The 26015-nt window shown below is 37.9% G+C and overlaps 1 protein-coding gene across 3 annotated transcripts in view; it reads left to right on the top strand.

Annotated features, from left to right (window-relative positions):
- Nucleotides 1–26015, top strand: part of LOC127432344 (uncharacterized) — a 49835-nt gene that overhangs the window by 18296 nt on the left and 5524 nt on the right. Inside the window, exons 5-8 of one of the 3 annotated variants that reach the window (XM_051683290.1) lie at nucleotides 20359–20406; nucleotides 21114–21230; nucleotides 21380–21697; nucleotides 23671–25312. The exons of the other annotated variants lie outside the window; for them this stretch is intronic. Coding sequence (XP_051539250.1) covers nucleotides 20359–20406; nucleotides 21114–21230; nucleotides 21380–21697; nucleotides 23671–23852 — 665 coding nt within the window. The 3' untranslated portion in view covers nucleotides 23853–25312. Of the gene's footprint in view, nucleotides 1–20358; nucleotides 20407–21113; nucleotides 21231–21379; nucleotides 21698–23670; nucleotides 25313–26015 lie in introns of those variants that run through there. 3 annotated transcript variants of the gene reach the window in all.

The raw sequence follows: 26015 nt of genomic DNA, 5'->3' as shown, positions 1-26015 counted from the left end.
TCAGCTAGACGTTAAACATTTCTCAAACATTCTGGCTAATCGATTAAGTAAAGTTATGACATCTCTTATACATATAGATCAGGTGGGGTTTATTCAGGGTCGTAGCTCTTCTGATAGCATTAGGCGTTTCATCAGTATCGTGTGGTCAGTGGCGAATGATCAGACTCCCGTCACTGCCATCTCACTTGATGCCGAAAAGGCATTTGATATGGTAGAATTTGATTATCTTTTTAAGATTTTGGAAATATACGGGTTCGGAAATACTTTTATTGAATGGATTGTTACTTTATAGACACCTGGTAGCGGCGGTACAAACAAATCGATTCATTTCAGATTAATTTACTCTGGGTAGATGCACCCAGCAGGGTTGCCCTCTTTCCCCATTATTGTTCTGTCTTGCCCTGGAATCATTAGCAGTCGCGATAAGAAAGGAGGAGGATTTTCCAGGGGTGGTGGCGGGAGGGGTGGCGCATAAGCTTTTGCTTTACGCAGATTATATTTTATTATTTGTCTCCAACCCCATTAGATCTATGCCTTGCCTCCACAGGATTATTAATTCCTTCTCTAAATTTTCAGGATACAGAGTCAATTGGTCTAAATCCGGAGCTTTGGCTCTTCAACCGGGCACCTTCCAGTGGCCCAAACAGGGCAACAAGTATTTGGGCATTTCATTCCCAGCAAATTTGCGTGATTTAGTTAGTTAATTTTGACCCTTTAATAAAAAGGTTTTCGAGTGATGTGGGCATGTGGGCTTCATTACATGTATCTATGATTGGGAAGGTTAATGTTATGAAAATGAATTGTATTCCAGAATTCAACTACCTGCTACATTCTCTCCCTGTAGATGTCCCCACTCTCTTATTTCAAGCAATTTGAAAGTATAGCGAAGACCTTTATTTGGAATGGTAAACGTCCCAGATTGCATTTCAACAAATTACATAGGCCTATTGACAAAGCTGGGCTAGGCCTACCCAAGATTTTGTTTTATTATTATGCATTCGGTCTCAGACATTTGGCTTATTGGTCGCTTCCACCTGAGAGAGCCCTTCCCTGGTTTTGTATTGAACAAGAAGTTCTTGCCCCCTATTTTGCCATTGCAGAGCCTTTCTATCAAACTAACTGGAGAAGTTAAGTTACACCCCGTTATCTCGTATTTGCACTCAGTATGGACAAAAGTGTCCAGAGTGTTTGATGCAGACATTTATTTGAATGCTGCCTCCAGCATATAGCTGAACCCAAAATTATGTATTGATAAGTCCCCTTCTGCTGGTCAGAGTGGATTTGGGGGGGGGGGGTCTACACTTGGTGACCTATATGAGAGTGGAGTGTTGATATCCTGTGATAATTTGGTTCAACATTTTGGGATTCCCAGATCTCAGTTTTTTAGGTATTTACAGTTGTGCCACCTGCTCTGTACTGTTTTTGGAAGTAGCATACTCCCTCCTAAAGCGACCATCCATTATGGCCATTTTGTTTCATCAGACCAGAGGATATTTCTCCAAAAAGTAAGATCTTTGTCTGGCTTTTTTATGGCAGTTTTGGAGCAGTGGCTTCTTCCTTGCTGAGCAGCCTTTCAGGTTATGTCGATATAGGACACATTTTACTGTGAATATAGATACTTGTCTACCCGTTTTCTTCAGCATCTTCACAAGGTCCTTTGCTGTTGTTGTTCTGGGATTGATTTGCACTTTTCGCGCCAAACTACGTTCTTCTGTAGGAGACAGAATGCGTCTCCTTCCTGAGTGGTATGATGGCTGCGTGGTCCCATGGTGTTTATACTTGCATACTATTGTTTGTACAGATGAACGTGGTACCTTCAGGCATTTGGAAATTGCCCCAAAGAATGAACCAGACTTGTGGAGGTCCACAAGTCCACTTAGCTGATTTCTGTTGATTTTCCCATGATGTCAAGCAAAGAGGCACTGAGTTTGAAGGTAGGCCTAAAAATACATCCACAGGTACACCTCCAATTCAGTACACCTCCTATCAGAAGCTAATTGACTAAAGGCTTGACATTATTTTCTGGAATTTTCCAAGCTGTTTAAAGGCACAGTTATCTTATTGTATGTAAACTTCTGACCCACTGGAATTGTGATATAGTTAATTAAAAGTGAAATAATCTGTCTGTAATAAATTGCACATGCACAAAGTAGATAGTCCTAAATGACTTGCCAAAACTATAGTTTGCTAATATGAAATCTGTGGAGTGGTTAAAAAATTAGTTTTAATTACTTAAATCTAAGTGTATGTAAACTTCTGACTTCAACTGTGTGTGTGTGTGTGTGTGTGTGTGTATATATATATATATATATATATATATATATATATATATATATATATATATATATAGAAAGAGAGAGAGACACACACATACAGTATATTGCAGGCCAACACCTGTATGACAGCAAGATATACTCGTTATAGTTTCTCTCAGCGCTTACGTCAGCTGTTGTTGTTGATAATATATTTGAGCGCCTCTTTCGGGTCCGTAAACTTCAAGCGCTGCTTATCGTGGGTGAACTGGAGAGTGGCGGGACAATATAGGCCAAACCTGTTCTTAGTGAGGTGAAGCTTCTGATTGGACTTGGTGAAGGCAGCATGACGCTTGTTGACATCGGGGCTAAAGTCCTGAAAAATGTAAAGTCTTGATCCATCGTATGTGAGAGGGCCTTTCTCTCTCGCGGGGTGCAGGATCAGCTCTTTGGTTTGGAAGTGATGTAGCTTCACGATGAATGGCCGTGGTCTGTTGCCGTCCTCTGCTGGTTTAGGGGCTAAAGATCTGTGGGCTCTGTCGACAGAGGGTGGTTTCTCAACTTTCTTCCCCCAACACTTTAATAAGCAAGTTGGCGATGAACTCTGTTGGTCGTGGTCCTTCTGCATTCTTCTCAATGTTGCATTCTCTTTGATCATGAATGTGAGTGATGATTCCACACTGCTTAGTCTCCTATTGAACTTGCTCAATCCCTCTTCCAAATCTGTAATTCTTTGACCATATGAACTCAGAGTTGAGTGTAAGGAGGCAATAGATGCCTGGTTCTCCTCTCGAAACGAGCCAATTGATGATTGTATGATATCAATTACCTTTGCAGCATGTCCATGACTTTTGGGTTAGTATCGGCTTCCAAGTTAGCCGTAGAGTTTGAGGTGGTATTTCTTGTTGACCTACACTTTCTTTGCTCTTTGGAAGGCTTCTGTGACATTGTAAATGTGGTCACCGGTCACTCAGCGAACTGTATAGAAAAATCTAAATAATATCGAGGTTCAAAACATATTGATTTATTCAAATTTTGCTGGAGCTGTGGTGGATGCGTCTACTCCATTATCATGCTCAGCAGTAATTGCGTCCAAACCAGGAAAATGCCGCCTCAGGAGGATGTATATGGAGGTAGGACAGGATCAAGGCACGTCCGAATCCAATGTTTGTGTCTCATCCTGTCTACTGAGATACCTTCATCTGATTGACTTTTGAAGGCAGCATAGATGTATCCTTCGCTGCCTATGAAATGCTATAATCCTGTGCGCACTGTTCCACAACGGCGGCCAAAGAGGCAGTTGATAGCCAATTTGTGTATAAATGTACGTTTTTATTTTTTATTTTTTCCATCTTTTCCATTTCTAGCAAGAAAGTAGTATTGTAGTTATTAAATATACACTTGGTTATCGCCAAAACTATTAATTTTGTTCTAGATTATTAGACCATTCAGTCCAACCAAACCAAAATGAAGCAGACACGTTACCTTTAGTGGACACCAGATGGTGTTAATCAGTAGCTGGTATCCTAGCAACCAAGTGACATTATGCTGCCTCAGTAGCCTGTCTGAAACCAGTTTCTGGAGTTACTGTACCTTCATACGCAAACACTGTCTGTTGAGTCATTTACTGATAGGGCAGTGAGGCAACAAGATAGCTACTTTTGTTTTTGGACACAGCCAGTGTGTAATGGTAGTGGGCGGTCACTGCAGAGCACATTTGCTGAGCTTTGTTTCCCCGATTCTCTGATTGGTTGATCTCTCTACAGGATCATGGGTAGTGTAGTTCTTCACCAGGAATTTTGCTAATAAACAAGATTTTTTTTTTTTTTAATGAAGTTGAAATCACATGGACTGATGGCTTCAACAGAAGCATATACCATTGATTATCAGCCTCAGAGCTCTGGTTCAAAAAAGTCAAACTCTTTTTCTATGCAAAGTTTTCAAAAGAACTAAACTGTTATCAGTTTTCTTTTTACATTCATGTATCTTCATTTATGTGAAGCGTTAACAAAAGAATATAGAGGCAAAAGAAAATAGGTGTATAATATCATCATTGGCTACAAATGTCTGTATTTGTGCATCCCAAGTTAATAGCTTGCTTTTTTTAATGGCAGTTATTAAATAAAATTGGAATACCTCTGTATATCGATTTTAGAAATAAAACTGAACTAACTATAACCCCTGCTAAATCCTGTATGAAATATGAATTGTAGTATTGAATTACTGAGCATCCATCTCTCTCTTCGATCTATTTATAATAGATTTTGCATGTGCTATGGTGTGCATGCACCTAGAACGCATAATTTAAATATTTTTCTGTTGATGACTGACAGTTTCATTTGAATATAATCAGTCAGCAAAGGAGATTAGGAAAAGAGATCACTACGAGAATCATGGGAAGATTCACATATTTTGATGAAAATGAGATCCTGAACTGATTATCAATGTTTGTTTTGTTAAACTGCAGTTAGTTGTGAAGACTCCAGTTGTTGATTTTTATGACTAAATTGATACATGATTGAATCGAAAACTCTGACAGGAGAAACTGTATACAAAGAAGGTGAGCCAACCCAGTGTGTTAATGCGGTATTGATGCAAATGGACTACAACTCCCATTAAACTGAATGAGAGATCAAGACCACTTTCATCTGCAGTACATAGCATGGATCACAGATAAGCAGATACAGGGTCATACACAGAGACGTGAATCAAACCGAGACTTCAGATCTACTTGGGTAGTAAAAGTAACTGGAAGAGAACAAAATACATGGTTGTAACCTGAAAAGAAAAAAGTTAAAAGGACCCTTGAATTGAAAAGGAAACTGATTTTAACCTTGAAAGAAAAAAAGGAAAATAAAACAAAGGGAAATGTTGTGCATATATTTGTATGTATATATTATTTATAAACCACTGATAACTATTTCGATAGTTAATAATATTTAAATTATTTATTGAATTTCTGTATTTATCTATTTATTTTATTTATTTGGTTGTTTATTTATTTACTTAATTATTGCATTACTTACCTCATATTTATTGTGTTGTGAGTTACTTCTTCAGAGAAGGAGTTGAAGACTTGTCATCTTAATAAAAGCTGGCTGTTCTTGTTACAGTTCTTAATCACTGGTCTGTGTAATTTCTTAATCCTCCTTATACTAACCTAGATTGGGTGTGTAATGGTTGACCTGGTCCAGAGGATTGTATTTTATATTGGTGATTTGAACTGATTTTATTCTCTCATTACTATCACATGTCCCACACCAACATGTGTTTCCAATAAGGGTTACAAGGAGAGAGAAAAGTGGTGAGCCAGCCAAGAGGGTTATGAGACCATTTGATCATATAAACTAAAACAAAACTGAAGCACCAAGAGCTTTTATTTTAACATTTATTTATTTTTCCACAAGAAGTGTGAAGATATGCAACAAAATGGATACTGGGAAACGTTATGGTGTAAATGCAGACTGTTTTTGGTACTAATGATGCTGACACAAATGAATAAATTATTGAAGCTCTTGAACAGTATGGTACGGTAGTCTAAATTTTTAGGCTTAAATCTGTGGAACAATGCAGCCCTAGACTCATTGTAGAGTTTGATTCTGAAAAGCCTATTCAGTTGCAAAAGCCAGATTTTTCATGCAAACTTCCTAGTGCATCTAATCAAGAGTGACACTTAGCATTACTAGGGTAAATGGTACTAGTTTCAAACATGACATTACACATTCTAAAGCCTTATCTGACTCTGATGAAAATACTGACCCTGGCAGCTCTTACTCTGATGCCAGTGATGCAGTCCACCCACAATGTTTGAAGATGTACTCAAAGAAGTTTCCTGTTTCTCATCAATCCTTCAAGCAGGTTCCTAGAGAGACATCCAGAAGAAAACGTGATATTATCAGCACTGAAGTGCTAATCCACCTGAAATGCAGTGTGTTATAGTGGAGCATGTCATTAAGAATGACGGACTTGCAACGCAGACAAATGGTTCCAGGTGACTACGGTCCTTTTCAGGTTACATACCAAAAACCTCAGGTGAAGTAGACTTTGAATCATGGAGCCTTCATGTGAAGCTTATGTTCTGTTGTACAGAGAAGGGAAATTTTAGAGAGCCTCCTCCCACCAGCATCTACTGTAGTAAAGCAGCTAGGTTTCTCTGCCAGTCCAAATGAGTATGTTAAATTCTTGAATCAGCTTATGGTCTTATAGAAGATGGAGAAGAAATATATGCCAGGTTCCTGAACACCCATCAGAATTCTGGTGATAAACCTTTAGAATATATTCAAAGACTACAGTCACTCCTCAGTACTGCAGTTAAGAGAGTGGTGTCAAGAAATCACATGCCAAACGTCGGCTCCTTAATTCACATGTGGAGACTGGGATCAAACACTCATTCTTGGTCTTCAGTTGGAAGCAAAGATAAAATAATCCTCCTGATTTTTTCAGATCTGTTTCTTTTGAACCGAAGAAGACAGAAGAGGCACAAATTTGGATAGACTGCATCAGCATTTTGGAGGTTCAAAACAAAAGCCAATGATGAACATACAGAGTGTACTCTATGTGAGGCACCAGTCATGTCTGATCAGAACACAGACGAACTCCAGGCATACAAAACAGAAACAGAACAGCTGAGAAAAGAAGTTGCAGAGTTATGTCTTCAGCTTAGCACCAAGAAGAGAGAACTCAAGTCCACCAGAAACAGAAGTACGAGAGGCTGTCTGAACATCATCCAAGCCTGTCAGTTAACTATGAATTCCCACCTAGAGCAGTCACAAGTACATCAGACTAGGGATGCACGAATACCACTTTTTCTCTTCCGATCCAATTCCTATATCTGCAATCTCAGTATCGGCCGATCCCAATCCGATACAAGGTTTTTTTTTTTTTTTTTTTTTTTTTTTTTTTTTTTGCATAATCAGTTTTTTTTTTTTTTTTTAACACCTCTAACTACATATTATATCAATATAAATGTAAAGCCTATTAAAAAGTTAAAAACTTTGTTAACTTGTCTACTGGATAATGTAGCGTCAAAATTATCAGTAATTCCAGTCCAAGTCTTCAGTAGAAATGAAGCCAATTTTTCAATTTAGTTGTAAGATACCAGGTTACTTTTCATTCGCATAGTTATTTTTTGGAACACATTCAAAATAAATATTGTTATAATTTGTAAACAAATAATAATAATAAATTATTGAAGAATGAAACTGAACACACTGTCACTGTACAGTGCTGTAAAAATGTATTTGCCCCCATCCTGATTTTCTCATACTAAATTGTTACAAAATATTTAAACAAAATCTAACACAACAGTGGTGAAATCTAACACAACAGTGGTGATCTGAATAAACACAAAATACAGTTTTTAAATGACAATGTTATTTATTGAAGCAAAAAAGTTATCCAATACCAACTGGGCCTGTGTGAAAAAGTATTTGCCCCCTTAGTTACTAAATCCCCAAATCTGTGAAACTGCATTCATAATGGGGTTCAGCTGGACTAGACACACCCAGGCCTGATCACTACCAGCCCTGTTCAACCACCTAAATAGAACTTTTTCAGCAGCATGAAGTTGGCTAAAAGGTCTTACCCAGTAGCACACTATGCCAAGGTCGAAAGAAAATTCCAGAAATTATTAGGAAAAAGGTGATTGAAATACATCAGTCTGGGAAGGGTTAAAAAGCCATTTCAAAGGCTCTGGGACTCCAAAAAAAAAACACAGTGAGAGCCATTATCTCCAAATGGAGAAAACTTGGCACAGTAGTGAACCTTCCCAGAAGTGGTCGACCTTCCAAGATTCCTCCAGGAGCACAACGACGACTCATCTAGGAAGTAACAAAAAAGGACAACATCCAAGGATCTGCAGGCCTCTCTCGCATTAATAATGGTCACTGTTTATGACTCCAGTATCATAAAGACACTAGCCAAAAATGCCATCCATGGAAGAGTGGTGAGGCGAAAACCACTGCTAACACAGAAGAACATTAAGGCTCATCTAAATTTTGCCAAAGCACACCTTGATGATCCTCAAACCTTTTGGGAGAATGTTTTGTGGACTGATTAGTCGAAAGAGGAACTATTTGGAAGACGGGTCCTGTTACATCTGGCATAAATCAAACACAGAATTCCACAAAAAGAACATCATACCTACGGTCAAGCATGGTGGTGGTAGTGTGATGTTGTGGGGATGCTTTGCTGCTTCAGGGCCAGGGCGACTTGCAATAATTGAGGGAAACATGAATTCTGCTCTCTACCAGAAAATCCTAAAGGAGAATGTCCGGTCATCAGTCCGTGAGTTGAAGCTCAAGTGCAACTGGATTATGCAGCAAAACATTGATCCAAAGCATAGGAGTAAGTCCACCTCTAAAAAGCTCAAAACAAGCAAAATTATAGTTTTGGAGTGGCCTAGTCAAAGTCCTGACTTGAACCCGATTGAGATGCTGTGGCAGGACCTTAAACGGGCAGTTCTGCAAAGAAGAGTGGACCAAAATTCCACCACAGGATTGTGAAAGACTGATCTCCAGATATCGGAAGCATTTGGTTGCAGTTGTTGCTACTAAAGGTGGCACAACCAGCTATTAAGTTTAAGGGGGCAGTTAGTTTTTCACATGGGTGATATAGGTGTTGGATAACTTTTTTTTGCTTCATTAAAAATAATATATATATATATATATATATATATATATATATATATATATATATATATATATATTTGAAAACTGTATTTTGTGTTACTCAGGTTGCCTTTGTTTTATATTATATCTCCTTTGAAGATCTAAATTTAATATGAAAAATACGCAAAAATAGAAGAAATCAGGAAGGGGGCAAATACTTTTTCACATCACTGTACCTGCCAGATGCGATATCACTGAACTTCATGTGCTGAAGTCTGTCTCCAATCTCCCGATATCATCAACCACATCTGAAGTGATGTCTGAGAAGCCCTGCTGTTCAACAGATAGATGTGACATTCAGGTTGTTTCAAGATGTGAAGACAGCGTCAAATTCTACTTGGATGATTCACAACTGTCTGAGGAATGGAAGAAAAGGATAATAGCGAATCTTAACTCCATTGCTGAGGTGTTCGCCATAGGTGACCTATCACTAATGCTGTAAAACTTCGCATTAGACTCTCAGATTCCACTCCATTCATGCAGAGAGCTCATCCCATTCATCCAAATGACTATGAAGGAACTCAAAGGTGCTAGCATCATAAGAGAGTCTGAAAGTCCCTTTGCATCTCCTTCTGTTGTAAAGAAAAAGAGTGGTGCAATCAGATTGCGCATTGACTACAGAAAGTTAAACAACCAGATTATCAAGGATGCATATGCTCTTCCCAACATTGAGGTGGCCTTCTCAACTCTTTGTGGTTCCAAATGTTTTTTTTGTCATGGACTTAAAGTATGGTTACTATCAGGTTGAAGTAGAAGAGGAAGACGAATCTAAAACTGCCTTTGTCACTCCAGTGGGGTTTTGGGAATTCAACCGGATGCTGCAAGGGGTCACCAATGCACCAAGCAACTTTCAGCGTGTCATGGAGAAGTGCATGGGGGACATGAATTTGAAGGAAGGTCTAGTCTTCCTAGATGATCTCATTGTCTTTTTAGACACTTTGGAAGAACATGAGGATCGTCTTTTGCATGTGCTGATGAAACAGAAATAATCTGGACTAAAGCTTTCCCCAGTGCCAGTTCCCCAAGTGCCATTTCTTTAGGAAGTCAGTCCATTTTTGGGACATGTAGTCTCAGAAAATAGTGGAAAATGATCCAGAGAAAATCACTGCTTTAACAACATGGCCAAAGTCCAGCAATATCAGGGAACTCAAGACTTTCCTTGGGTTTACTGGGTATTACAGAAGGTTTATTAAGGATTATTCCAAGATCACAAGGACCCTTAATGATCTGACAATAGGAGCCATTCCAAGAAGAAAAGTGTCAAAGAAAACTCCCAACTCTTACCAAGCTGTAAATTGGACAACACCGTTTAAGGAGGAATGGGCCTCCACGTGTGATGAAGCATTTGACACACTCATAAAGAACCTTACCACAGCTCCCATTCTTGGGTTTGCTGATCCCAAGCTCCCATACACCTTGCACACAGATGCCAGTGTCAGAGAAAAGATATCCCACCCATAAGCTAGAATTCTTGACAATCAAGTGGGCCATTACAGACGAGTTATTTGATTATCTGTATGGAGCCCGGTTTACCATCATGACTGAAAAAAACCCGCTCACATATGTTCACACTTCAGCCAAACTTCATGCAACTGGACATTGATGGCTTGCTGCCATGTCAAACTTTGACTTCAACATCCAGTACAGAGCAGGTAAACACAGTCAAGATGCTGATTGTCTCTCAAGACATCCCCATGACAGTGTCGAGCCTGATAACTTTTCTCAAGCTGAGGATGAAAGCATTCTGCAGTTCCTTGTTTGCTTTGATTCTTCTTACCCTCAGGATGCAGTTAAAGCTGTTTGCCAGAAACATTTATACTTACCCATGAGCTATGAGAAGCATCTCCCTGCCATAGTTAAATGCCTTGCCATGGATGTAAGTGCCATACCAACTGAATTCAGTCAAGCAGACTCACCTCCTGGATCCAGTACCTTCCCATGCATGTCACAACAGGATTGGGTTTCCGAGAAATGACCCCTCCAACAATTGGGTTATCGGTATTATAACCTCTGGAAAGAGCCTTCGTTATAGAGCAAGAGAACAAGAAGACCGGGATGTTCAATTGATGTTCAGGATTAGAAATCAGCTTCCATCAAGCTACCGAAGCATAGCTCTTGAGAATCTCCACAACTCCATAGGACATATGGGGGTAGACAGGACCCTAGACCTTATCCGCGAACAGTTCTGCTGGCCACTGATGGCTATGGATGTTGAGGAGAAAATCCACACCTGTCAGAGATGCATCAGGTGCAAAGCAAAAGCTGAGAAAAGTTCACTGCTGATCAATATCTGGACAAGCCGCTCAATGGAACTGGTCTGTATGGACTACCTCTCATTGGAACCTGATCGAGGAGGAACCAATGACATCCTGGCCTTAATGGACCATTTCACAGTATATGCTGTTGCTGTTCCAACATCTGATCAGAGAGCCAAGGCAATGGCAAAAACATTGCGGAACAATTTCTTCATCCACTTTGGGTTTCCAGAGCGTTTGCATAGTGACCAAGGAAGATATTTAGAGTCAGTCCTCATCAAAGAACTGTGTCAACTCCTCGGGATCAAGAAAACAAGGACAACTCCCTATCACCCTAGAGGAAATCCTGTTGAAAGGATGAACAGAACACTTCTTGATATGCTTGGAACTCTACAAGAAGAGGACAAGAGTTGATGGATTTTGTGCAACCATTAGTACATGCATATAACTGCACAAATAATGATATGACTGGATTTTCACCTTATCAGCTCATGTTTGAAAGACAACCTAATCTCCCCCATTGACATAGCTTTTGGACTCCATCCTAAAGGATTCCATGAAGTAACACATACAGAGTATGTCAAGAAACTGAGAGACTGCCTGCAAGAAAGCTACAAAGTCACTGTAGAACAGAGTGAGAAGACTGCTCAAAGAAACAAGCTTCACTATGACAGCAAAGTGTGTGAGTCCTTGTAAGGAACGTTGGAGTGAAAGGAAAGCATAAGCTTGGTGACCGATGGAGTCGAATCATCTACAGAGTTGTAAAGCAAATTGGTGATTCTCCTGTTTATGTTGTTGCTCCAGAGAACTCAGCAGGTCCTGAAAGGACATTGCACAGAGATCTTCTTCTCTGTGGATTCTTGTCACCCATTGTTGAGAAGGAGAGAAGCATAGAGAGAAAAACATTTAGAAACCCCAAGTCAACAGAAGAGTGCAGAAGTTCTTGAACAGATAGAGCAAGAGGAAGTGGATAGATCTGAAGAAGGAGAGGAAGAATATTACTGTGCAGAACAATGGCCTAACGAGGAAGTTGTTTCACACACTGTTGCCCCTTCAGATACAGGAAATTACATTTTGTATACAGTAAGTCCTTCCTAAATCCTGCTGCTAAAATATTCCAACCTCATGAGAGTACTGGTGATAGGATACCCAATGGAAAAGAGCAACCATACTTGATCTATTCATCTAAAGAGAATCTGCACAATGGTGAAGAGGCAGCAAACTTACCTGAGAGTACAGTTGATCCATACTTGCCTTCTCTGCTTGCAGGAAACCTACTTAATTAAGAAGAGAGAGCATACTTACCTGAATGTGTAGTAAATCCATGTTTACCCTCTATATCTAAAGAGAACACACCCAGTGAGGAAGAGATACCACATTTACCTGGAACTACTGTCGACTCGTACTTACCTTTCACATCTGAACTTCAAACTGAAGCCGTAGATGTGGAGAACCTAAAAAGAAACTAAGGTATACAAAGTAATGTAGAGGAAGCTGAAGACATGGAAGGTAAATATGTGGAACATCATGCAGATGAAACTGTGACTATTCAGCCAGGATCTGCTAGAGAAGAAAGGGAGGTCAGAAAATCAACAAGGCAAAGAAATGCTCCAAACAGACTGACTTTCCAAACCCTAGGAAACCCTTTAGTTCTAGTTATGCAGTCTATTTTTATTGGACTTGACAGAGCCTTCACTCAGGCCCTTAATTCTGAGTACACCTTTACAGCTAGAGATTAGTTGACTCATGTTGTTCATTTTTTAACATGCAGAGACATGGGGAGATCATGTGATGCCATGGGAGAAGCAGACGTGTGAGCGACTAGCTCTGCGCACTTTGCTAGTTTTTAATTATTTTCATGTTTAATCCGGTGAGATTCGATACACCCAGTTACATATTTGCTCTTTGAGGTAAACGTGGCAAAGAAGTCAAAATCCTCAGATTCTGGAGACATTAAAAGACACTTAGGTGCTCTAGCTGAAACCTCTGATGGGCCTGCGAGCCGGGGACTCGAGTTGAAAAGCGCGACGGGAGAAGATATTCAGTGTCAACTGTCCAACATCTCGGTGATGCTGACGAAAGTTGTTGCTGACTTGGAGGATCTCGCTTTAATACGTCGATCTATTATGGTGATTGAGTTGGTCACAAGAGTAGCAGATGTTGAGAAACCTTTCGATTATCTGGAGTCATCGGAAAGGGAATTATCCACAAATCCGCCCGCGTCCAAAACAGACTTGGAAAACATTTAGGAAAAATTGGAAGATCTTGAAAATAGGAATCGAAGGAACAATATAGGAATTGTAGGAATTCCTGAGCATGAAGAGGGCAGAGATATGGTGAAATACCAGGATGAGCTCTTCCCGAATCTGCTCGACATAACAGGCCATAAACTGGAAATCGAGCGAGCTCACAGAGGGAGACAGGCCCCGATCATCTGGCCAAATTTCTGAGATCATCCTATAAAGATCTCGTGTTACGCCAGGCGAGGAGCAAAGGAAAGCTTTCTTGGAAGAATCACAATATTTTCCTTTTCCCGGACTTTGTGAATTCGACGAGAGAAATGCGATTGGTTCAAGGAATGTAAGAAACTCTTACATCAACAGAAGATCGCTTTTGCACTGATGTTTATGGCCAAACTGAGAATAGACACCAAAGATGGCCGCAAAGTATTTTTATGCCCAAAAAAAGCACTGTCCTTTATAGAAACTATGGGTGAGTAAACTATTGCATGTTACTTATGTGAGTGGACTGACTCGCTGTACATAACTCAACTGTCTAAGGAAGCTGGGCGCCATTTTTGTTTCTTTCTGCGTTGGCTCTGCCTAGCGGCTGGAGTTTGTTTTTTGGAATGACACTTCTTTCAAGAAACTTTTGCATTGATGGAAGATCGCTTTTACACTGAAGTTCCAGGCCAGATTGAGAATGGACACTATAGATGACCGCACAATATCCACATTCCCACACAAAGGATGTCTTTTATAAAGCTGACGGACTGAGTACGTCATGATGTTTTTTTTAATTTTTTTTATGCGGCCTCCGAGTGAATTTGACTCTTGATCATCCAAGGATGTCTATTTTGTTTCTTTTTGTGCTAGTTCTGCCTAGCGGCTGGAGTTTGTTTTGTGGAATAACACTGCTTCGTGACATTTATGGATGAATCTGTTCGTTCTTTGTACTTATGCCTCCTGTTGGCTGGAGTTCTTGTGGAGTATTTTCACGGGACATTGGAATGATTATGTCATCTGCTGCACTCATAACAGCTGGTTCACTGAACACCTGAAACACTTGTTTGTCTGTCCAAGGAAACTGAATGGCTTTATATCAGCTGGAATTTGTTTTGTGGACGAACACACCTTCAAGACAGTTCTGTGAATGAATCTACACGTTCTTTCTGTTTATTCTGCCTGTTGGCTGGGGTCTGTTTTACAGAGTATTTTCTGTTATGTACTTTTGCCTCATAAAATCTGTATAGAAGTACCGGACTTGAGCAATCCGATGGCAAAGTTGTCGCGGGGTTCTCGTATGCGTACATGGACCTTCGGAGTTTAGAGGGATGGACGCCGGTTGGCGCTGTTGTACACGGGGTTAATGCGCACGTTTTTCTTTTTTCTGTTTGTTTTGTTCTGGGGAATGTTCGGGGTTTGACTGTTGCATTGATGTTGAAATGTGGTCTTTGTAATCTTGTTTTTGACACAACTTTTTTTTCTATTATATCAAATGTCAGATGTTAATGTGAGCAGGATATCTTTCTCCACGTGGAATGTGAATGGGTTGGGGCACCCCATAAATAGATGGAAGGTTATTTATTTTCTTAAATGTAAGAAATATGATATAGTGTTTCTTCAAGAAACACATCTTTCCCCACAGGAAGCTGAAAAATTTGGGAAGATATGGGGTGGACATGTTTTTTTAGTGCTGGCTCAAGTAAGAGCAGGGGCATCATTATATTGATAAATAAACATCTACAATTCAAATTTCTCAAACAGATTAAAGATAAATCAGGAAGAGTCGTTGTTCTAGCAGAAATTCAGGGGCAAAGGTTGATTTTGGCTAATATTTATGCACCTAATGCTGATGATCAGGGCTTTTTTATAGATCTTGAAGGGATGTTGCAAGCCACTGGCACCCCTCATGATATAATATTGGGAGGAGACTTTAATCTTTTGATGGACTCAGTCCTTGATCATAGAGAAGCAAAAATGTGTAAGCCCACTAGAGCAATGGTGACACTTCACAGGATGTCAAAATCTTGGTCTTGCAGATGTTTGGCGACTTTTGAACCCATCTGGTAGAGACTATACATTTTTTTCATCAGTCCATAAGATTTATTCTAGAATAGATTTTTTTTGTTGATATCTAAGTCCCTCATTTCATCTGTTGTCGATTGCTCAATTGGAAACATTTTAGTCTCAGATGACGCCCTGGTGAGCTTGGTGGTGTTGCCACATACGGAGGAAAATAAATCATACAGCTGGCACTTTAATGTATCCCTTTTGCAAAATCCTGATTTCCAACAAATGTTAAAAACTGAAATCAATGTCTATGTGGAGACCAACTGATCCTCAGTTTCCTCTGTGGGCGTGGCTTGGGAGGCACTTAAGGTGGTTCTTAGGGACCAGATCATACAGTATGCCTCATTCACCAAAAAATCCAAAGCACGAGAACTTGTGGAGTTGGAAGGAAATATTAAAAGTGCCAAGGCAGAGCTGAAGCGCCGAATGTCGTCTAATGGTCTCAGAGAATTGACCCGTTTGAAATACAGATAGAATACTATTTTGTCACGGAAAGTGGAGTTTTGATTATTCAGGGCAAGACAGTCATATTTTGAGTCAGGGGACAAAGCAGGGAAGCTTTTGGCTAGATATATAAAGCAGAGAGAGTCTTTTTCTACCATTCCTTCAGTGAAATCTGCTGGTGGTGAAATTTTTACCTCGGCCATTGATATTAATAATGCCTTTAAAGAATTCTATCTTGATCTCTATAGTTCCACGTCTTCATCTACTGATGATGATATTAGAAATTTTGTGGAAACATTAGAACTCCCTAAATTGACGACTGAGCAAAAAAACTTTCTTGATTCTGAGATAACCTTGGAGGAACTTGACGAGGTAATTAAGGCCTTACTTACAGGCAAGGCTCTGGCGCCAGATGGCTTTGCTGCTGAATTTTTTTAGGTCTTATGCTACAGAACTGGCTCCACTTTTGTTAGAAGTTTATTCTGAATCATTAAAGAATGGAAAGCTTCCGCCAACCATGACGCAAGCCCGGATCAGTCTGATTCTTAAAAAAGACAAAGATCCAAGGGAGTGTAAGAGTTACCGTCCAATTTCCCTAATCCAGCTAGATGTAAAAATTTTGGCTAACCGATTAAATTATGACATCTCTTATACATATAGATCAGGTGGGGTTTATTCTGGGTTGTAGCTCTTCTGATAACATTAGACGTTTCATCGATATCATGTGGTCAGTGGCGAATGATCAGACTCCAGTCGCTGCCATCTCACTTGATGCCGAAAAGGCATTTGATATGGTAGAATGGGATTATCTTTTTAAGATTTTGGAAATATATGGGTTCGGGAGTATGTTTATTGGTTGGATCAAGTTACTTTATAGACACACAGTAGCAGCGGTACAAACAAATGGATTAATTTCAGATAATTTTACTCTGAATAGGGGCACCCGGCAAGGTTGCCCTCTTTCCCCATTATTGTTCTGTCTTGCCCTGGAACCATTAGCAGCCACGATAAGAAAGGAGGATCATTTTCCAGGGGTGGTGGCAGGAGGCGTGGCGCATAAGCTTCTGCTTTATGCAGATGATATTTTATTATTAGTCTCTGACCCCACTAAATCTATGCCTTGCCTCCACAGAATTATTAATTCCTTTTCCAAATTCTCAGGATACAAAGTCAACTGGTCTAAATCTGAAGCTTTGGCTCTGACAGCGTACTGTCCAGTAACGGCCTTCCAGCCAGGCGCCTTCCAGTGGCCCAAACAGGACATTAAATATTTTGTTATTTTATTCCCAACAAATTTGTCTGATTTAGTTAGAATTAATTCTTACCCTTTAATAAAAAGGATTTTGTAGACAGGTGGGCTTCATTGCATTTATCGATGTTTGGGAAGGTTAATGTTATTAAAATGAACTGTATTCCATAATTTAACTACCTGCTACAGTCTCTCCCGGTAGATGTCCCCCTTTCTTATTTCAAGCAATTTGAGAGCATAGCGAAGTCTTTTATTTGGAGTGGTAAACGCCCCAGATTACATTTTAGTATGTTGCATAGGCCGATTGACAAAGGTGGGCTAGGCCTACCCAAGATTTTGTTTTATTATTATGCATTTGGTCTCCACCTGAAAGAGCCCCTCCCTGGTTCTGCATTGAACAAGAAGTTCTTGCCCCTATTTTGCCATTGCAAATCTTTTGTCAGTCTAACCAGAGAAGTTAAATCACACCCCGTTATTTCACATTTGCAAGTGTCCTGAGTGTTTAATTCAGATATTTGTCTAAATGTTGCCTCAAGCCTATGGCTAAACCCCAAACTGTGCTTTAATAAGTCCCCTTTTTGTTGGTCAGATTGGATTGTGAGGGGGGTTAATACACTCTGTGATCTTTATGAGAGTGGTGTGATGAGATCCTTTGAAAATTTGGTTCAGTATTTTGAGATCTCAGTTTTTTAGGTATCTTCAGCTACAACACTTGCTCTGTACTATTTTTGGGAATAGCATACACCCCCCAAAAGCAGCAGATACTCTAGGAGAGGTGTTTTCTGCTTTTGGAAAAGGTCATGGGGCATCAGTGTATTACTCCCTGCTAATTCAGAGTCTGGGGGATGGAGTCTCAACCACTCTCAAGAGATTATGGGAGAAAGATTTAAACGTGGAATTGGAGGAGGGAGAATGGGCTAGGATTTTAAAAAAACATAAAAACTGCATCTAGAGATGCATGGGTGCGCCTTATACAATTCAAGATTTTACATCGGTTCTATTGGACCCCCTCTAAATTGTATAGGCTTGGTCTTAAAGACACACCCACCTGCTGGCGATGCCAATCAGAGGACGGAGATATAACCCATGTCTTTTAGGGGTGTGTTGAAATACAAAAGTTTTGGTTAAAGGTGCAGAGTCTGGTGTGCGATGTGTTAGACATTCAGGTATCATTCTGCCCCAGACTCTGTATCTTGGGTGATGGGGTGGTCATTGGCACTGAAAGTAGACACATAAAGAGTTGGGTCTTAACCAGTGTCATGATTGCCAGGCAGATCATTTTGAGGGGCTGGAGGTTGGCTGGAGCGCCCTCTTTTCAGGAGTGGTTCTCGGAGATGGGAAGGGTGGCGGCCTTTGAGGAAGTTACATTCAGAGGAACGGGGAGGTATAAAGTGTTCGTGGAGAAATGGGGCGTGTATTTGTTATTTGTGGATGTTTAATTATTGTTGTGTTTATCTGTTTATTTGTTTTTTATTTTTTTGTGCATGTGTGTGTCTTGTCATTTGCTTTGTTGTTGGGGTTAGGGTGGGATTGGGAGGGGTAATAGTTGGGTTTAAGTTTGATTCTATGTATATATGTTTTGTCTTATGAGTTACATATATGTGAATCAATAAAAAAATAAAAAATAAAAAAAAACATGCAGAGACACATGAAGATTCAGAAGCAGAGAATGTAACCCCTGTTAAATCCTGTATTACTAATGTCAATAATATAAATATGAATTGCAGTATTGAATTACTGAGCATCCATCTCTCTCTCCGATCTATTTAGAATAACTTTTGCACATACTATGGTACGCATGCACCTAGAACGCATAATTTAAATATTTTTCTGTTGATGACTGACAGTTAGATTTTGAATATAATCAGTCAAAGGAGTTTAAGAGATCACTATGAGAAACACGGGAAGATTCAAAGATTATTTTGATGAAAAGGAGAACCTGAACTGATTATTGTTAGTTGTGTTGAACTGCAGTTAGTTGTGAAGACTCCAGTTGTTGTTTTTTTTTTTATGACTAAATTGATGCATGATTGAATCGAAAACTCTGACGGGAGAAACCGGATACAAAGAAGCCAACCCAATGAACTACAACTCCTTCTAGTGTGTTAATGTGGTATCGACGCAAATGGACTACAACTCCCATTAAACTGAATGAGAGATCAAGACCACCTTCATCTGCAGTACATAGCATGGATCACAGATAAGCAGATACAGGATCATGCACAGAGACGTGAATCAAACCGAGACTATTCAAATCTAGTAAAAGTGACTGGAAGAGAACAAAATACATGGTTGCAACATAAAAAGTAAAAAGGGCCCTTGAATTGAAAATAAACTGATTTTAACCTTGAAAGAAGAAAGGAAAATATAACACGGAAGTATTGTGTAATTGTTTGTTTATTATCTTATTGTGTATATATTTGTTTATATCTTATTTAAAAACCATTTATTTCAATATTTATTAATATTTTAATGGAATATTTATTGAATTTCTGTGTTCTGTCTCTATTTATTTTTTCATTCATTCATTCGCTTAATTATTGCATTACTTACCTCATATATATCCTGTTGTGAGTTACTTCTTCAGAGAAGGAGTTGAAGACTTGTCATCTTAATAAAAGCTGGCTGTTCTTGTTACAATTCTTAATCACTGGTCTGTGTAATTTCTTAACCCCCCGTATATGAACCTAGATTGGGTGTGTAATGGTTGACCTGGTCCAGAGGATTGTATTTTATATTGGTGATTTGAACTGATTTTATTCTCTCAATACTAATATATGCTCCACACCCACATGTGTCTCCAATAAGGGTTACATAATAACTTGGACATCATTAGCTCTCTACATAGCATCATGAATGAATTGAACGTCACACAGCTAGTTATTTAGTCTTAGTAAGATTGTCTGCAATAAATAATTAAGCTGTTTTCCCAAGTCACTCTGGGGATATTTGAAATTTCTCTCAAGATGGAAATGGATGGTGCTGTTATTGCTTTAACTCCAAATATACAGAACGAAAATAACAGGTGAGTGTTCTCGACACTCTCTCTTTATTGAGAGGGAAATGGATATCAGTAGATGTAATGCTGTTGAATTATTTTATCATTTATTATAAGCAAGCATTAAAATGCTCATAATTTAACAGAGAATATTAATAATTCCTTTTTGAGGACAAACTATAATTTTATTCTGTTTACAGGTCCACATGAGAAGATGGATTATGCTGCGATTTTGAAAGCCCTGCATGGTTAGTTGTTTGTGCAAGAACTTTGAAATGTCTTTGTAATATTATAATATGTTTTAATGGGTGAATCTCACAAAACCTATCATAGGTCATCCAGGCCACATTTCACCCCAAAATCAAAAGAAAGAATTATTGTAGAACCATTAATAATTTTTGCATTCCGAGAATAAATGCTATATGCTAAAAAATAAACTCAGTACTGTAATATAAATATAAGGAAATTAGAATCTTACATTTCTGATGTTCAAAATAATTGTAAAAATAATAACAATTATAGAATAGTCATTTTACTATAATTTTACTGTAATACAATAAATTATGCTGTTTGAGTAATGAGGGTGGAGGGCCTAGAAAGATTGAATGAGATTCACTCTAATAATGTATTAATAGCTGTGGTGTGGTACGCTACAAGAATTTCCCTGTATAACTATATTTATAATGGATGCATTTGCATGAGGCAAATGAATTTGGAAGAAACTTTGCATCATTGCAAATAAAATAAAATTTCTCTGTTGAAAGTGGCTTTATTGTCTGTGGACTTGGCAGTTGTGTGAATTGAAATACACACCAGTCTTTCACAGTCACTGTGATGTTGTGTGGAGAAATGCATTTTGTTTGATGCATAATGTATTTTGTTTCTGGCTGTTGCAATAGAGTACTGATGAGGGAAGAGTTTATCCTCCTTAAATTGCTTATTTGATGTATTACAGAACATCTGTTACCAGCCGCACAAAACTCAGAGGAGTTCTGCCAATCAGACCTCAGTCCAAACAATGAGAGGTATTTTGAAGAGAGAAAACACCTGGAAGAGTTTATAACAAGCATAGGTGAGCTAGCAGACCGATAAAACATCAATAACAAATTCAACCTCAAAGATAGAACAGTATAAAATAAATGTCATTGTGACTGATGATTGATGTACCAGTAGTTATGTCATTAGGTAAACATTTTCATTTCTGTCTCATTGTTTATGCAGATACTATAACTCTACAAAACCTGCAGACAGTCATTGATCGAGTTCTCGTGTTTCACGAGAGAACGCAGATGCCTCTGTCCAATCCAGCCCGAATGGGCGAGCAGGAACTGTTTCCAGGAAGTGGACTCTACCTGCCCCACTACAAACTGGCTTCCATGCTGCAGGAGTCGAGACAGGACAGCATGAGACTCTTTCACCTGCTGTTTGAACACTTCTTTAGTGAGGAGGACCTCAACGGAGCGGTCGCTTTTGGCAAGAGAGGAAAAGTACCTGATGGCAAGAAAATCTTAGACAGAAGAAGAGTCGATGGAATTATGTGTAAGTATTTTAAATTGGACGGCCCAGTTTTATGAATTTCTCATGGAATTTCAGATGGTGATGCAGCCAAAAAAGGACCTCTCACAATTCTCTCTCTCTCTCTCTCTCTCTCTCTCTATATATATATATATATAAATAAAATAATTATCTCAAAATTGTCTCAATATTTTTCAGTATTTTTGATAATGAGATAAAAAGGCAAGATCCATTTGACATTGAGTAATGTCTCTAGCATCCTGTGGAAAAACAACATAAAATGTACATTTAATTCCAACTAAGCATAGCATGGATGCGGTAAAGAAACTGTTTGACTCTACACACGTTAATATGCACACAACTTCTGAGCTGCCAGTATTCTTAACGAGATTAACATATTTAATGATGTAATACATGTGACCAAAATGATGATAAACAAATGATTAAATATAATTTGTAAAATTAATATTTTTGTAATGTACCTGGTCAGAAAGTTCCCTGTATAATGATCAGATTCTAAAGCTAATCAAAATCAAATCTGGAAGTCTGCATGAATACACAGTATACATATATATTATGTTTATATACTAATATATATATACACTGGCAGCCAGAAGTTTGGAATAATGTACAGATTTTGCTCTTATGGAAAGAAATATGTATTTATATACAGCATATATATTTACATGCACACGCACGCACACACTAGGGCTGCCGATTTAAAGCATAAATTCAGTGCGATAATTATTATAAAAAAATAATGCATTAAAAAAGTTTACGCAGTTATGCCCTCAGATCATAATAAGGAATGTTTACCTTCATGTTTTTACAAGTCTCAGTCAACAGGGGACAGTAAGCGCAACTCCAGCCGACCAGGCAACATGCAACTGTATAGACAACAAACCACACAGGGAGGCAACTCCAAAAGCAGGGGTCTCCAGACGTTTTTTTTTTTTTTCTTTTTTTTTTCTAAGTTTCAAATTACATTTAACTTGACACAGCAACCTAAAAATGCTATGTTTATGACACAATGCAACCAAAGTTTGACACTCCAAAAGTGTCCATCTGACAAATATGTACATTGACACATCCTTAGATAAGCCCTTATAATAAATCTATATCGGACAGACTGACAAATATAATTGCAAAAAGGATTGGTTGGGATTGCAGGCCAATGAAAGGCTTGTGTTTAATAATTTGGAAATAAACAATATATTGCCTTCTAAAGCCACTTTTTGTCTAATCAGTGCTTTAATCGTCTGCCACAGTAATGTAATGCATTTTAATTATCTGAATTAATATATTTATTGTATGTTATATTTATATGTTAGTTTTAAAATAATTTAAATGTAATTTAAAAAAAAAAAAATTTTTTTTAATGAACTATTTTTATTTGGGGGCCTCTGCAAAATTTGATATGCGGTAATTGCAATTAATTTGATTAATTAATCAGCACATCTAATTACATCTAAAACAATTATTTATAGTAAAACAAAGTAATCTGGTTAAAAACTATTTATAGCCATATTCTGAATACCTACATATACTATATTTTAACTAAAACATTTTCATATGTGAAAATTACGTGAAGCTGCCACACAGTGACTTTAACATTTAATGAACATATTTTAGTGACGTCGCAAATGAAATATTGAGCTCGGAAGGTTACTAATTCACGGGAATGAATGAAACGTACCTACTTTAACGAAAGATTTGCCACTGATGCCTGCCATCTAATACTTGTAAGTCACGACACAAGGAAGGATTGTAAATCTTGTCAAATGAATCTTTAGAAAACGTAATGACCAAAATAAATTGCAAAAAAAAGATGTTCTTTTAATTGTATATCTCTCACAAAATCATCGCAAATATATTGTGAATATTTGATGTATTGCCCGGCTCAATCTTGTAACCATGGTTAGTCTAAGAGACTTCATAATCCAGTTTGTGTTTCCTACAGTTCTGAAATTAAAATGTATTAAATTTTTTCCTCGCAGCATATGTTCTACGTTGTTCTACTATTGACGGATGGACACCCGTGGAATCATCTAAGCTGAAGAAAGCCTGCATTAATAAATGTCGGCTTAGAATTGGCCAGAAAAAGAAGCAAGAGTCTTCTCAAGAGTCCTTTATTTTCTGTGATGAACCTTCAGGCAAAAACGACCCTTCATATATGTAATTGTTGAGGCCCTCAAAATTTCCTTTCAGAGACAAATACTATTATCACACATACAGAAACATTACTGAAAGCATCCCAGTGATTGAATGGGAGTTACTGATCAACGTTTTGGACATAAGCAATTCAGGTCAGAATTGTTGAGTTGTTTCAGTTCAATTACAGCTCTAAGAGATGAACGATTCATGGACACATGAACTAACTATTTCATTGTTATTCATTTAAACAAATCAAACAGTCTATACTGTGATAGTTATTCAACTATTAACTCCTTACGTCAACACAAAACTGTTTATATCCATTTAAATTAGCTTTAGAATTGTCTAGTGCTTATTTATGTTAGTCATGTAGCATTAAGAGTTTTCACATAACAGTCAAAACATTGTTATTCATTGTCAAACCATGTTGTTGCTTTTTACTCTTACCAAATATCGTAAAATATAGAAAAAATGTGAACTATCACTACATCAAAACCACTTTATAATGTATTTTATTGGTTTCTGTTTATCTGTAAATTCATTTGCTGATGATACTTATGAGTTTTGAGGTGCTCCCCTCTTTTTTGAAAATTGTCATCACACCAAATTGATAATGCCATCATTCCATGCTTGTGCATGACAGACTTAAAATGGCTTAAGAGATTTATTAGTTGACATGAGTTATGTTAACACAAAGTTTTTAGTTTTTTTCACACTGGCTATCCGTTTCATATAATGTTTGTAATTTTTATTTTTACCATTGTGTATACTCATTGAGGCAGTAGTCTATAGGTGAAGATATAGCTTCCACCTGCCATCTGTACCAAAGTATAAAATTACTGCCAGAGATGTGGAATTCGGTCAAGAGATGTAATGTTTAATTGCCGTGGTGGGTCGCCATATGTAGCAGGAAGAATATAAGCATATTAAAGAGTTTAAACGTATAAAATCATAATTGTTTGACATACACTCCATGATATTTTTTCTTTATTATTCTATTTGAAGGAGGCCTATATATTCATTAATGGACACTTTAGGTTTGCTACTGCAAGTGAATGGAACAGTCAATTATTGTAAATCTTGCTGTTACTTTTCACAACCAAATGTTTTTCATGAAAGATTTTTTCAGGTGTTATACCGTACCACATTGTCTACACTTAAAATAGTTTAATATAGAGAAACAAAACAGAAAATGAGCTAGAACAATGAATCTATTGATGGTTAACAGTGTTTTTTTGGTAATGAGAAAAGTTAACCTTTTCTGAATAGATAGGATTCAAGCATCCTTCTCCAGTGTATTGTTTTGTATTAACCAGTTGAAGTATTTTGTTTTTTACTCACCTGCAATGGTCTTTTGTATTTATCTTCGACTATTTTAGCACTTCTGATTACTGAAATGTGTGTAATACTTGATCATTCTGGTGTGTCATCAGTGGTCTTGTCATTTTCTGATGCATTACAATAAAATAAATGATCAAAATGTTATACATGTGATCTGTTTTTGCCTTTGAATAAATTGTTGGAATTATTCAGCTTATAAGTGAATGTTATTTCAGTTTTTATTATGAGGTATGAGCTTTTTCCATAATTCACAAGAAGCATGTTTGCTTACATTTTTCATTCATTATATTTTATTTCTCAATTTTGCTTCTGTATTAAGGATAGCATTTTGGTTAGCATTAGCATTATTTAGTTGGTCTTTATATTTCTTATTAGCAATTAATCTTTTTAATCACAAAATAAATGTATTTGAACAGGTCAACAATAGAGCTCACTATTTAAAAAAAAAAATGGCATGAAGACAATTATGCTAAATTTAGGCCAGCCAAAAAAGATAAAGAACAAATCTTTATCTAAAATGCATATATCAAGTAAAAACCTTGATGTTTTACATTAACGGACAACACAGACTTTATATGGCAATCAAACAACTTTTAAAAAACTGTTTATTCTTTATACCATTGCATTGAAAAAGGTCCAGTTGAAAAGCTTCCTTTCTTTTCCATTGAATTATCACTGTATATTTCTCTATACAAATGCAAAAAAAAAGTACCGTAACTTAAAAAATACACAAGACAAATTCAAAGAGTTCATAGTCCCTATACCGTAATGTGGAGTTGAGGGTGTGGTTGAGCGCCCGTCTGGGGAGAGAGAAAGCGGTAAGGACATCCACCTGAGATGAATTGTG

This window comes from Myxocyprinus asiaticus, chromosome 42 (assembly GCF_019703515.2).
Source record: "Myxocyprinus asiaticus isolate MX2 ecotype Aquarium Trade chromosome 42, UBuf_Myxa_2, whole genome shotgun sequence".
NCBI classification, from domain to species: Eukaryota; Metazoa; Chordata; class Actinopteri; order Cypriniformes; family Catostomidae; genus Myxocyprinus; species Myxocyprinus asiaticus.
The sequence above is the reverse complement of the archived record's forward strand: the minus strand, read 5'-3'. Positions and strand labels throughout refer to the sequence as shown.